At 50.5% G+C, this 12,220-nt stretch overlaps 2 protein-coding genes across 2 annotated transcripts; both read right to left on the reverse strand.

The window, feature by feature from the left end:
- Positions 1-5,523: 5,523 nt before the first annotated feature.
- Positions 5,524-7,171, reverse strand: N7481_005591 (pyridoxal phosphate-dependent aminotransferase; the record flags this gene model as incomplete). The annotated part of the gene is made up of 3 exons (XM_057264810.1): positions 5,524-6,414; positions 6,522-6,997; positions 7,090-7,171. The coding sequence occupies 3 exons, from the start codon at positions 7,169-7,171 to the stop codon at positions 5,524-5,526; spliced, it is 1,449 nt and encodes a 482-aa protein (XP_057122530.1).
- Positions 7,172-8,622: 1,451 nt separating this feature from the next.
- Positions 8,623-11,574, reverse strand: N7481_005592 (Rho family guanine nucleotide exchange factor CDC24; the record flags this gene model as incomplete). Its single annotated transcript, XM_057264811.1, has 4 exons — positions 8,623-9,980; positions 10,042-10,228; positions 10,292-10,540; positions 10,600-11,574. The coding sequence occupies 4 exons, from the start codon at positions 11,572-11,574 to the stop codon at positions 8,623-8,625; spliced, it is 2,769 nt and encodes a 922-aa protein (XP_057122531.1).
- Positions 11,575-12,220: the final 646 nt, after the last annotated feature.

Raw genomic sequence — 12,220 nt, forward strand, 5'->3', positions numbered from 1 at the left:
CGGGGCCAACCTTTGAGCCCTGCTAGTAAATTGTCGCTTCGGATGACACGGCTGGGTGTACCGGGCAATGCATCAACCCATAGAAAACGCCTCAAGGTAAGCACCTGGGGCGAACGACGTCAGTGGACGCATACTCATCCTGCTCGGAGGGTTTTGGTTCTGGTTGGACGGTTCGTTTCCTAGGAGTTGAGGCTGAATGGGTTGGTACCCCACAGTCGCGGTTACAGGAGGCCTGAGCTGTGCAGTGCAGCACTGTATGCTGTATTTGGCGGTGGTGCTTACAACAGGGTCTGTCGTAAGGGGGCACAAGAGGTTGACACCATAGGGAAAGAAAGGGATCTATCTTCAGCCGGTCATTTGTTCGGCGCTCGTCTTTCCCTAGGATGGAGCGCTGTTCATTTCAGCTTTGGGGCTAGTTTTGACGCCGATGGGGTTGACCCAACCCTCGATCGGAGCCAGCTCACGTCAATCCCACTCCTACGTCCAATCGAATGTGTGCATCACATCCACCCGACGAATCCCACGGCTGGGTCTAAAGGATCGCCGTTTTCTAGGTACTCCAATTCGGAGAAGTTACTTGCCTCAGAAGTAGACGAAGGATCTAACGGGATCGCTATGATTTCACCGCCATATCGGGTCGCCGGATGGGCAGCAGTTGTCACTCCTCATGTCCGAGTCTCCAGTCTGTACAGTTCACATTATGAATATCAACATAGCCGAGGCAACTCGAGCTACTTTGTCTTACTTCTAACATAGACCCAATACGGTAAAGAAGCAATTCGGGATCGGAATCGCTCTCACCATTCATTCCACACATACGGAGTACTCTTTATGATTGAGAATATCCAATTTCCACTAGATGCTAAACTAGAGCACTAGGATCGTCGGTGCATGCCACCAAAGGATTTAGTCTGGGCGCATTGATAGCGATAGCGACATGCAGATGAGTCGACGAGCAAGACCAGGATCCCTTGTTCAACTCATTTCCCTAGGGCCATTCGCCTGCAGAAAACGAGTAGGAAGCGACCGTAATAGTAGAGTGGATCTATACCCACGACCGTGGTTTCACATTTCCGAGCTCGAAGGGCAATTTCAATTCCAATTTCCTCGCCGGCTTTGATGATATTATGCAAATTAGCATATCAAACATGGAGTACTCCGTAATGTGTATACCTCGAATACAACTTTCCTTTAATGTCAACATGTCTCACCGAAAGCTCGGAATCGAACCTCGATAATCGGGCGTCGTCACTAGTGATCGACTGATCGTAGTAGTGTATGTATGCAAAATGATCGGAATAAAACTAGCCACGGGCTGAGACTATCCACGGGCGCCCCAGGCATCCCGGTGCATGGCGATAGAAGACACTAATGCCAACAATAACTGAAACAAGGAAAACGACCCGCATAATACCTACGGCCACTCTCAACACCAAGGCCCACGGCGCCACAGGATCACCGTTTCTGCACCTAGTGATCCTCGACCGGGAGCACCGGTGTGGGGAATCCCACGCCGGACCCAGTTGGTTACAGTAGTTTGGGTATATCTGGAGTGTTGGTTGGTTGGGTCGGGTGGTTGGCCTAGTTGCATCGCGCGCCCGTACTATTCCAAGTTGTGCCTTGGCGGTATACTGTAGCTTTTTTTTATGTACGAACTAAATACGGATACACTATATTGAATCCCCCCCCCCTCTCTGATACGCGAGACGCCGATTCACCCCACTCATCTCAATACGACATACTTAATGAAGGCAAACCATCGCGTGCTACGCTAGCTGGCCACCCTCTCCCTCTCGATCTCGGGTGATCGTAATCCACCCGCTTATTGCGCTGGATTGGCTGGTGAGAAAGGCCAAGCGCCTAGCGAATCGAGTTCCAATCAGAGTGGGTGAGGCGTCGAAGGGGTTGGGTACAATGGGGCCAGCAGGCGACCTTTCCTGTATCTCCATTACGGAGACTAGTAATATACACTATACACATGCTTGTGGATGCTGGCATTGTACATATGTACAGCATAAGTGCATTTAATTGGACGCAGGAAGGATGGAGTATGCAGTAGGGTGATTCTGATGGCCGGGGGAAACTTTGAATGATATGTACTTGGTCATTTGGGCTGCCGCTTGCCGTTTGTTAGATACATACCTAGATAGGTACAGACATGGAGACAGACGTCTGCACTCTGTGGAGTACTCGTAGTCAACTTGGGGAAAAATCATCCTATTTCAACTGGGTATGAAGTCCAACCGAGAGAACGATCTGCGGGGATGGGCTCCAGGAGGTGGAACTCAACTTCGCACTCTATTTCCGGTGTTAGTGTGTTCTGACCAAAAGGGGGTTGGCAGTTTGGGTCTGGAACAGGGATATTCCCTGACCCCATCTCGTCCAGCCGAGCAGTGACGTAGCATAGTTCAAGCTAGTATGAAAGTTGCGCCTCGGTCAAGTCCTAACTCCGATGTTCTAGGCGCCGAGTTCTTGTCGCTTGTATTGGCGCGCTGCGGGGCGGTGGAGAAGGAGGGCTGCGTTGAGACACTGTCTGGAATACATAGGGTAATATTGAAAGATACTATTAGAAAGAGAAAGATGATAACAGGATTGCCACAAGAAAAAGGGGAAAAGATGAAAAGAATAAAAAAAAGAAGCTGAGGGAGAGCAAGCCAATGCAAGACAGAGTAGAGTACAGAGTACAGAGTACAGAGTAGAAAGATAAGTTGAAAGGTTTTGCCCTTTGTCACACGACAGATAGGAATGATTGGTACCGATATGCAGCACGCATAGCGCTAAATGCTAAACACTCCTGAGAAAACTCCGAGAATATCCGACCAATTTCTTCGAGACTCCCAAGTCATGCACCACGCAAGGGGTAAACATGGAGAGTGCCAAGACCAAGGGGAATGGGGAGGGGGAAAAAGAGGATCTATCAAACGATCGGCCTAGAACTGGGGAAAATGCAGAAGCTCCTTTTGCATCTGTCCAATCCCGAGCTGCAGATTGTCAACTGAAGGAGCTTGGGCCGCGCGACGTTAGGTTGGAAGAGGGGAGCTTTTCTGGGGAGGCACCAGGGAGTGGTGGGTGCGTCCCGTCGTGTGTAAAGTGTAAAGTAAAGTAAAGTAAAGTAAAGTAAAGTAAAGTAAAGTAAAGTAAAGTAAAGAAAGTAAGAAAAAGCAAAGAAGGGTATAGGTGTAACCGAAAGATACCCTGCGGAGTACGCTACTTGACCGTTCCCGGGGTCCACTAGGCCCGCAGAGGGGGTTCCTGGTTGTTGGAACGATGGAGCCATGTATGGCACTTGTACGGAGTACGGAGTACATACTGGATGAGCTGAAAGGTAATGACATTGTCCCTGACTTGTCCACGGAACCCAGAGATTTGGTCAGCCCGCAAGGTGAACGCTGACTGGTTAATATCATCCCCCAGTTGGACCTCAAGTCGGCTATCGTCTCGAAACCCGCCCGGCCTTGCTTCCTCTAGTAAGGAATACTTACGGATACAGTTTCCGTCTGGGGAAGGAATCTTGCAGGTTGACTTACGAGGATTCCACCATTTGCTCATATTGAGTAACCTTTATCAAGTCTTTCAACGCACCTCGAGGGAGAGAGTATCTACTGAACGAAAGGAACCATGACCAAGACTAGGCCAAGTGTAACGCGTGCCCGTCCAACCTGACACCTCTTCACAATAAACCAAGTGGCATTTGCTGTTTTCAGTCTAGTTCGATCTCCTGGACAGGGAAACAGAAAAAAACAAGCTTTGATGGGGCCGGGAGGGTCAGAGTCGAGGCCATGCAAAATTTATTGAGAAACAGTCCCGTTGCCACATTGAGGCGGGACTTTCTGAGGATACGAGGGATCGACACGCATATCCCACCCACAATCCCCGCTGGAGCCGAGTCGACTGAGATACTCGTACGTCTCCATCCTATTCGCAGTAACGGCCGGTGACCAGTCCCAGATATACAGATACCTGCGCGAGACTGGTGGAGGAAGGTTGCGTTGTGTCGCGGCTCAGGCCGAACCCAAACCCTCTCGGCAACTCTATTGTTTTCGATTGAGGGGGTCGAGAAGTGGTTGTGAGAGTTTCAGAATGATTGTTTGGAGTCTATAATTATAATAGGACGAGCCGTAAATATCCATATTGATAACGATAGACTACATGGCATGGATCCAGCACACTTGAATGAAAGGGTCGAGGGCCCAGATCAAGGAGAAACGTCTGCCCAGTGAGCTAACTGGCTTCTCGTTTGACGCTGGACGCCGTCGTGTCACCGGAGCTGCTGGAGCTGCTGGAAATTCTCCACTTGGCAAGATTCGAACCTCGACCGGCGGTAGACTCAGCCGGAGAAACTGGGCTGGGTCATCGATCATGCGCCTTAGCACGGATTTTTTTCCACGCAGTGCCTGGCAGCCAGAGAAACGAGTCAAGAACCGTGTGACGAAGTGGGGAGATTGCTGTCAGATCGAACTCTCGTCGGCAAAATGAGATTTAGTTTTCATCGTTCGCCTGGTTCGTTGGAAGCTGGGCCCTCCGGGCTGCCTGGTTAGGAAAAGGGTGTCAGGTTATACGAGTACACTGGGGGGTAAGGTACTGGTGTCTATCGGGTGTGAAATGTGGTGGTTGTTTTCCACCAACACCAATCCACTTCAAGTTCCAACTAAACTGCTTCCAGTAAATCTAGACGAATAGCGGCCTCTGCCGCCAGCCATTGGCCCACTCGGTCTCCTTGCCTTTCCTGTTTCAAGTTAGATGCAAATCATCCGCGCGGTCTGAGTGGCTGTGGGGGTTTATTACCCCCGGTCATTTCAGTCTCGTATTTTATTGCGTATCCTGTATGTATAGTATGTACTGCTGTATCAATCTAGAGTATCTTTAATACCGTGTTGGTAATATGAATATCCCTTAGCGCGTTGTCCTCGTTTTCGTATACTACCTTGGCATATTTTTTCCTAAACTGAGGTTGATGGCGGTCGCAATTTAATGACGGAGTGGAAGGAGATGGAGACCATATGGAGGAATAGTTAGAATCGACAAATAAGCTGCTCGTACAGTTGGCGACCTAACTATCTAATAATACTACTTACTGGAGGTCTTTTTTTTCACTAAATAGTAGTAGGTCATATGCAAAAAGTTTCGGGCCTCAGAACGATAGAATCTTACTGTATGGAGTATACTTTGTAGAGCTCATTATCTGTGGGTCCCTGTCGGTCTCATGCACCACATGTAGAAAATCCCGCAAAGTCTACGGTGTCCAAAGTACATAGATGTCTCATATCTCCTAGGTTAATACTTGACTTCAACATCTTAAGCAGCTGTGCTGAAACAGTCTTCCAAAAGAAAATAACGGCACTCAATTCCCATTACGCTACGGATGATACCATCTACAATATGACAATCTCATAGTAGTAAAGGAAACTCGTATATTACTACTTGTGCTAAATCACTCGCCAAGCACAGCCAGACGAAATCTTATCGCAATAATATGTCATAAATCATCGCAGGGTTTCGTCGAGTTCCAAAGTCAGAAGAAATCTAATCATCCTGGATGGCAACCTCGTCCTCCCACTGCTTCTTGATGCCCATCTCGCGCGCCCGTTTGATGACCCGCTCAATGCCGTCCAGACCCATCTTCAGGACATCCATCTTGGGACCATAGCTGAGACGAACGAAGTGGTGGCAAGGACTATCAAACAGGTCACGACGCTTAGCCGGGTTCAGGTCGAAGAAGATACCCGGTACGACGATGACCTTCTCGGTCAGCAGGGCGTTGAAGAAGTTCAGGCCATCAGAGATGTTGGCCTCCTTGGGTAGTGGCGGGTCGAGAGAAGTCAGGTCGAGCCAGATATAGAAAGTCGCCTGAGGGACATCCTGGACACGGAATCCAATCTCGTGCAGTCGACCCAGGACATAGTCACGTTTCTCACAGAAGTGCGACTGCAGTGCCTTCATCTCCTCACGGACGAGCGATGGCTCCAGCATGGGGATGGCGGCCTCCTGGAAGGGAACGTTGGCGCCACCGTCCAGGTACGAACCGGCCGAGCCGAGGGCGTCGACGAAGTCCTTAGGTCCAACGACCCAAGCAATGCGCCAGCCAGGAAGACGGAAGCGCTTGGTGAGACCATCAATCAGGAGCACATCGTCCTGGTTAACGTCAACGATGTGCTCGGCTCCACTGATCGTGCTGCCATCGCAGCCAGTCGTGTAATTGTAGCCACCGTAGAACTCGTCGAGAATCAGAGTCGCGCGGTCACGGCAGATATCTTGGATCTCAGCGAGCTCCTCGTGCGATACAAAGTGACCTGTGGGATTACGGGGGTTGGAGGTCAGCAGCACCTGGGTGCCACGGGCGATTTCCTCGGCAATCTTATTGGGATGGATGTGATAGTGGTCGTCCTGAGACAGGGGCATGGGGATGGGGGCAATCTAGTATTTTCACGTCACGGTTAGTAAATATCCCATCCACATATGGTTGTCAATCGTTGTTGCAATTGCAACGGGGGCGCTCATTCCGAGACAATTGTCTCACATACATTCTTGAACAGGGTGAGCATTTCATTGTATGCAGAGTAATCGGGAATCGGGAACGAGAGGTACGAGTTGCCCAAAATGGCGGCGATACGGATCAAACCCGCACGGCCACCGGGCACAATGCACACATTCTCCCAGGTATACTGGCTGTCCTTGCCTTGGCGGTAATGTTCGTTATACAGACGAGCGACAGCGGCACGTAGCGGTTTGATACCGGCGGTCGGGCCGTATTCCCGAGAGGCAGATGAGATGGGGATCGACGTCGGGCGGGGAAAGCTTCCCTCGATATCATCGTCGGCTTCGGGGGCACCTTGACCTAGGTTGGCCCAACTTGAAGGGTCATCAGAAAATCCATGCTCGGAGGCACGTTCTGTGCACCAGACAACACCAGTGGAAGCACGGGATGCGTCAAGACCGGCGTGGGGACGATGACCCTCGTGGGCGGTTCGGAATTGACGATGAGTCTCGGACCGTTCCTCTGAAATCGGGAGATCGGGACGTTAGTCCGGATTTTATTTTTCGCTTTTATTGTTTTAAACTCAAAGGAAATCAAAAGCTGAACACACTCACCGTTCTCGGACAGTCCCTTGCTGACGGAGAGGCGCCGGTTGGAGGGGCGCAGAATACTGACGCGGCGGCCGGAGAAAGACATTCTTGGCAGTGTTGCACGATTTCACTTGAATGTTAATGCAAGCCTTGATCCACTATTGAATTAGCGTAAGATGGATGCAGTGAAAACGCAGAGGTCCAAAAAACAACAGTCCTCAGGGGAATATACAAAAGGGAGGCAAGGTTGAGGGGGGGCAAAAAATAGAAGAAGAAGGGGGGGGGGAGGGAGGTCGTGGAGGGAACTGGTTTTCCATTGGGGTTGACGTTGACCGCAACACCAGCCCTGGAGATACCCACTCCACTCTTTATATCAACGAATGCTGAAGAACTGCCCGGCCATTCGACGAAATCTCCGAACTGCCGCTGAAGCTGAAACTAAAACTAAAACTAAAACTCCCCATTTAGCCTTTTGGGGCCTCATAAATGCCGCATCTGCCTTCTCAGGAACCCGATAATGGCTCGTTTATTCCAATAGTTTGCGTTATTTTTCATTCATGACTTGCACATCGCCAAAGGCGGTTCAGGTTCAGGATTCAGCCCCCAGGATTTGCAACGTGGCCGAGTCCCAGTGGCTAATGGGTTTTATTTACAAAATAATCAGAGGATGTCACTCCAAACATAGAGTTCAGGTACGGATACAACCTCAGGCTCAGGTACCACTGATTTAAGACGTCAAAATACCGAGATAGGCTGCCCTTTATACTTCAGAGCTCTGCCAAGCTTTGTGAAGCCGAGACTTCCGAAAGAACGGCATCCCGATTGGTTAATGACGCCATCGTCAATTCTTCCCCAGATTCCAGATTCAAGGCCCAATGACTACGAATAAAGGACTAGGCCTTTTAAGGATACAAAGATATTTCCCCCCAAATAAGCGAGAGAAAAATAGAATAAATAATAATAATAAACCAAAATCAGGATCAAATAGTGTTAAATTCCAAAGCGCCAGGACTATGCCTGCATGCAGGCTACCACAAAGTACAGAATCCAAACAAGAGTATGCATACATCATGGAAGGTGCTTCATACGTTCGTGGACATTCGAACAACGTTGATCAATAGTGCAGTCATCATGCGCTCCCGCCACGGAACCAGTAGCCCGAGGAAACAGGACGTAAAAAAATGGGGATATGGGGGAAGATGAGAAGATAGGAAGATGGTGAAGGTTGCCAGGGGTAGGGTTTCTCCGCACCGTCATTGCCGCAATTAACTCATTATGCAGAAGGTCTGTTTAACTCGCCCTGGTTCCGCCACATGCAAACCACGGTGGCGTAACCAGATGGAAGAGCGGGTGACGGGGCCAAAAGGGAAGGGGCCATCTCTCCAAGCGTGGCTGTTCAACAGACCCAAGCCAATCCAGTTGGGAAGTAGAGAGGAGAGAATAAGGGACCAGGCGCCAAGGCAATGCAAAGAACCCCCAAGGCGGCGGAGGACCTATCAAATGAGCCCCACGAGAGAAAAAAAAAAGGAATGAGCAAAGGGATAAAGTTGACCAGATCTAGTCAACTACCTGGCAATAGAGCTGGATCTCACCCACCATGCCTTTGGCGAGCATGTCACGATGCTGCTCCCGCCATTCCATGAAAGCAAGTTGGACGGCCTCGTCACTGTCAATGGTGACAAAATCGCCGTCCTCATCGCGGTACCGTAGCCGGACCGTCTTGTTGCCAATCGAACGGTTCGTGAAACGGGCCAGCTTAGCATCCACACGATCCGTCAGTGAACGGAAGAGGATATTGGTAGCAATCACCAGCGTGACGTAATTATCGTCGAAATTCACTTTGGCCTTAAGCTGGGTGGGCATGAAAGGGTCTCCATCGGGTTCGTGAGACAAGGGCGATGTAGCATGGTCGGAGATCTGCCCCGAGCCGCGCGTTTCGTTGTACTCGGGTTCGGTGAATTGCGTGGTGTGAACGTGGGGTTGAGATCGCATAGGAAGCTGGCTGGTAGGAGAGTTGTTCTGGCTACGGTTGACGGGCGCCTTCATGTTGGCCATGTGCGCGGGAATAGGAGGCACTGGCACATTGTCAACCGTCTGCATTGTATGGACTCCCATATACCGACGGGATTCCGGAGGTGCGTTGTTGTGGTGGTGAATGTCTGGGCTACTGGCAGAACGCATGCGTTGAGCCGTTCCATTGGGAGCCTGTCCCTGTGGACCAGAAAGTGGAGGCAGCGACGGGCGTTGAGCACCCCGCCCATTGGGTTGGGGCTGAGGAGGGAAATATCCGGTCGGGGTCGTCCCATCTCTTGAAGGACCACGGGACAAGGCCGGTGCGGTGTATCGGTTCGACTCTTCATTCCAGACCGTCGATGGAGTAGTCGAGTTGGTATTCTGGCGCCCAAAAGAAAACCCTGACTGGGAACTGGAGCGTGTAGATGGGGTTTCCGTAGGGGAGAAATATGAATTCGTGTTTCGCTCGCTTGGTGACATGCTGCCAGGAGTAGGGAATTGGGTATGCACAGAAAGCGTCGGGTCATTAACCCCATAACGTGGTCGGCCATTGGCATGGGGAACGGAGTTTGAACTACCGCCGGTGGCGGAACGAGTGCGCAAGCTCGTGCTCGAGGCATTTCGGCTCATTGTAAACTCCGAGTAGTATGGGTCTTTGGTATTGTCGTCCGCGTCATACTCCTGTTGGTATGGGTTTGGCATATGAGCCATGCCCTCCATGTAGGTGAATTCGCTATCGGATGTACCAGTGTGTCGAAGAGTGCGTCGCTCCGATTGAATTGTTCGTTGAGTATCGATGTCCTTGTACCAGTTGCGCATTGTATCTTCGTTTGAGTAACGAATGATAAAGTTATCAACTACACCGGGGTCGCCCTTCCAGAAAATCTGAATACGGTAAAGACCTTTTTGTTGTTGGTTAGGACAATAGCCTTGGAGGGTGGATGCGAACTGCCGAATGCTTACCTGGCTTCTGGAGACAGACAATATCTGTGACATTTGCCATGTAGATACGACCCTTCAATTGAAGACGAGGTTTGCCCTTCGCGGTGAGGCTGGGCCTATCTTTACCCATCATAAGCTTGGTCTTCTGTTTGTTGGGATTGATATCCTTGCAGCACAGAAGAATACGCTCAAACAGGAATATATGGTACTGGAAGAATTGTCAGCGATGAATGAATCAGAGCCACCTCACGGAACCAATGTGACTACAAACCTCGCGTTCGCTATCTTTGCCACTATCGCCTTTGACCACAGCGAAAGTGCCAAATCGAAGCAACTCCCCAAAGGTATCCATCTTCAACGACTTCCAGTCGTCAACTCGTTCTGAGAGATCCACAACCGCCGCGGCCAAATGTTCCTTGTGGATTGCTTCATTCGCCTGATCCAAGACATCCTGAATGGTATCGATTGCTTGCGTGATATCGGCTTGGAGCTGAGGGTCTTCTGTTTGTTTCCGAAGTTCCTGCGGGAAAGGGCAAGTCAGCATATGACAATAGACTAGAGGTACAATGAATAACTTACCGTCAACATGAGCGGCCATCTCGTCAACCGCTGAAAGGGCTTGACAAAGAAACCATTCAGGGTCTTTGGCTGCGCAACCATCTGCTGGAGGTCTATATGGCGCGGGGCTGCCCTGATTTTATCCCACTCCTTCAAACAAACCTGATCGCAGCGCATCTGGTTTGCGATGAATGGCTCATACTGCCGCAAGGCCTCCTCGTGCGAAGAAAAGAGACTTCCCCAATTTTGCATGTCCTCGGGTAAAGCATAATGCTGTTCCATTCGGATGAGAAATCGTTGGGCAAAATCCAATAGGTTGTTTAGGTTGAGGAAAATTTGATGGCTAGAGTCACCAGTGAGCGCACCTGTTTCCTCCAGTTCCTTCTTGAGCGCTTGGAGATTCTGCAAGTGATGGACATAATCGCGCTCCGTCTCTAGCAGCTCCTTGAGAATGTGTTCACGCTTGGTGAGTTTCACGACACCTTGCGCGCCAACCGGCGCATCGGTAACATCAGAACGGTTTAGGTGGCCCTGCATCTCGAGGATGTCGATCACTCGATTTACCATCTTGATTACTTTGATGAAGCCAGTTGTGCTTTCGCCATAGAGATCGGTGATTAAGAAACAATCCTGCTGGGGAAACGCCAGATCCTGCAAGCAAGCTTGGAGGAACTTGAAGGTTGCGGCCTTTGGACGTTTACCCTCTGTGACTTTCGCCGGGTCAACTATTAACTCCTCGTCTGGTCCAGAGGCATTGTAGATGCTCAACAGTGGATATCCATTGCGCAGACATTGCCACAGCGAAGACACGGGGTCTGTGTTACCCTTCTCTCGATCCTCCTCGTCCATTTCTTGCAGATACGGTTCAAAGTTGGGGACCTCCGAGAGTCGCCTCCTGAGATTCACACAACTTTGATAAATCGACTCTCCACCACGTCGATTGATGATATTATCCTCGGCGATTGGAGCACCGCTCATGGTTGCGGAGTCAATCATTTTGGATGACTTTCAGCGGTTTAAACAGTCAAACCAGCCAGGCTCTACTCAGATCCGCGCAGCAGACCCGAGGTATGTATGATCGGAGAAAGCGACAAGCGTCGAGCAATCGAGATGCCGATCATGGATTGCCCGCGGCGCGAGGAGTTGTGGACGTGAGGGCGGGTGGTTGCAGGCTAATGTGAATGCCGCGGATTGAAGATACGGTCAAGACGATGGATGCGTAATGCGATTTTTGATGGGTGTATGTGCTTGTGAGGACACGATTCCTCGACCAAAGGGTACGGAAATGAGGGTGGTGTATATATATGAACAGTCAGAAAGTCGGAATGCGCACCGCCACTTTCCCTGCAGTTGAAGTTGGACCACTCGACAGCGGTGAAGGTAGTCTCCTCGAGGTATCTGCGATATTTCCAATCGATGGAACCCGAGTCACTCGAGTTTCGGGTACGACACTGCGGCCGGGCAGGTGTGCCGATTCACGGACGAAAGAGGCGGTTTCAAACCCCCCCTTAGGTGTCGGAAGGTAACGAGGCTCGGTCACTGGGACGGAGCGGCAAGGAGAGGGAGGAAGAGTCAACTTCCGAGAAGAGAAGAGAAAAGAGTCCCACAAGGGTCTAAAATTAACAGGGTGAAAGGCACAAGG

This window comes from Penicillium waksmanii (assembly GCF_028829765.1).
Source record: "Penicillium waksmanii strain IBT 27052 chromosome Unknown utg000005l:1.0-5232799.0:1.0-5237142.0, whole genome shotgun sequence".
NCBI classification, from domain to species: domain Eukaryota; kingdom Fungi; phylum Ascomycota; class Eurotiomycetes; order Eurotiales; family Aspergillaceae; genus Penicillium; species Penicillium waksmanii.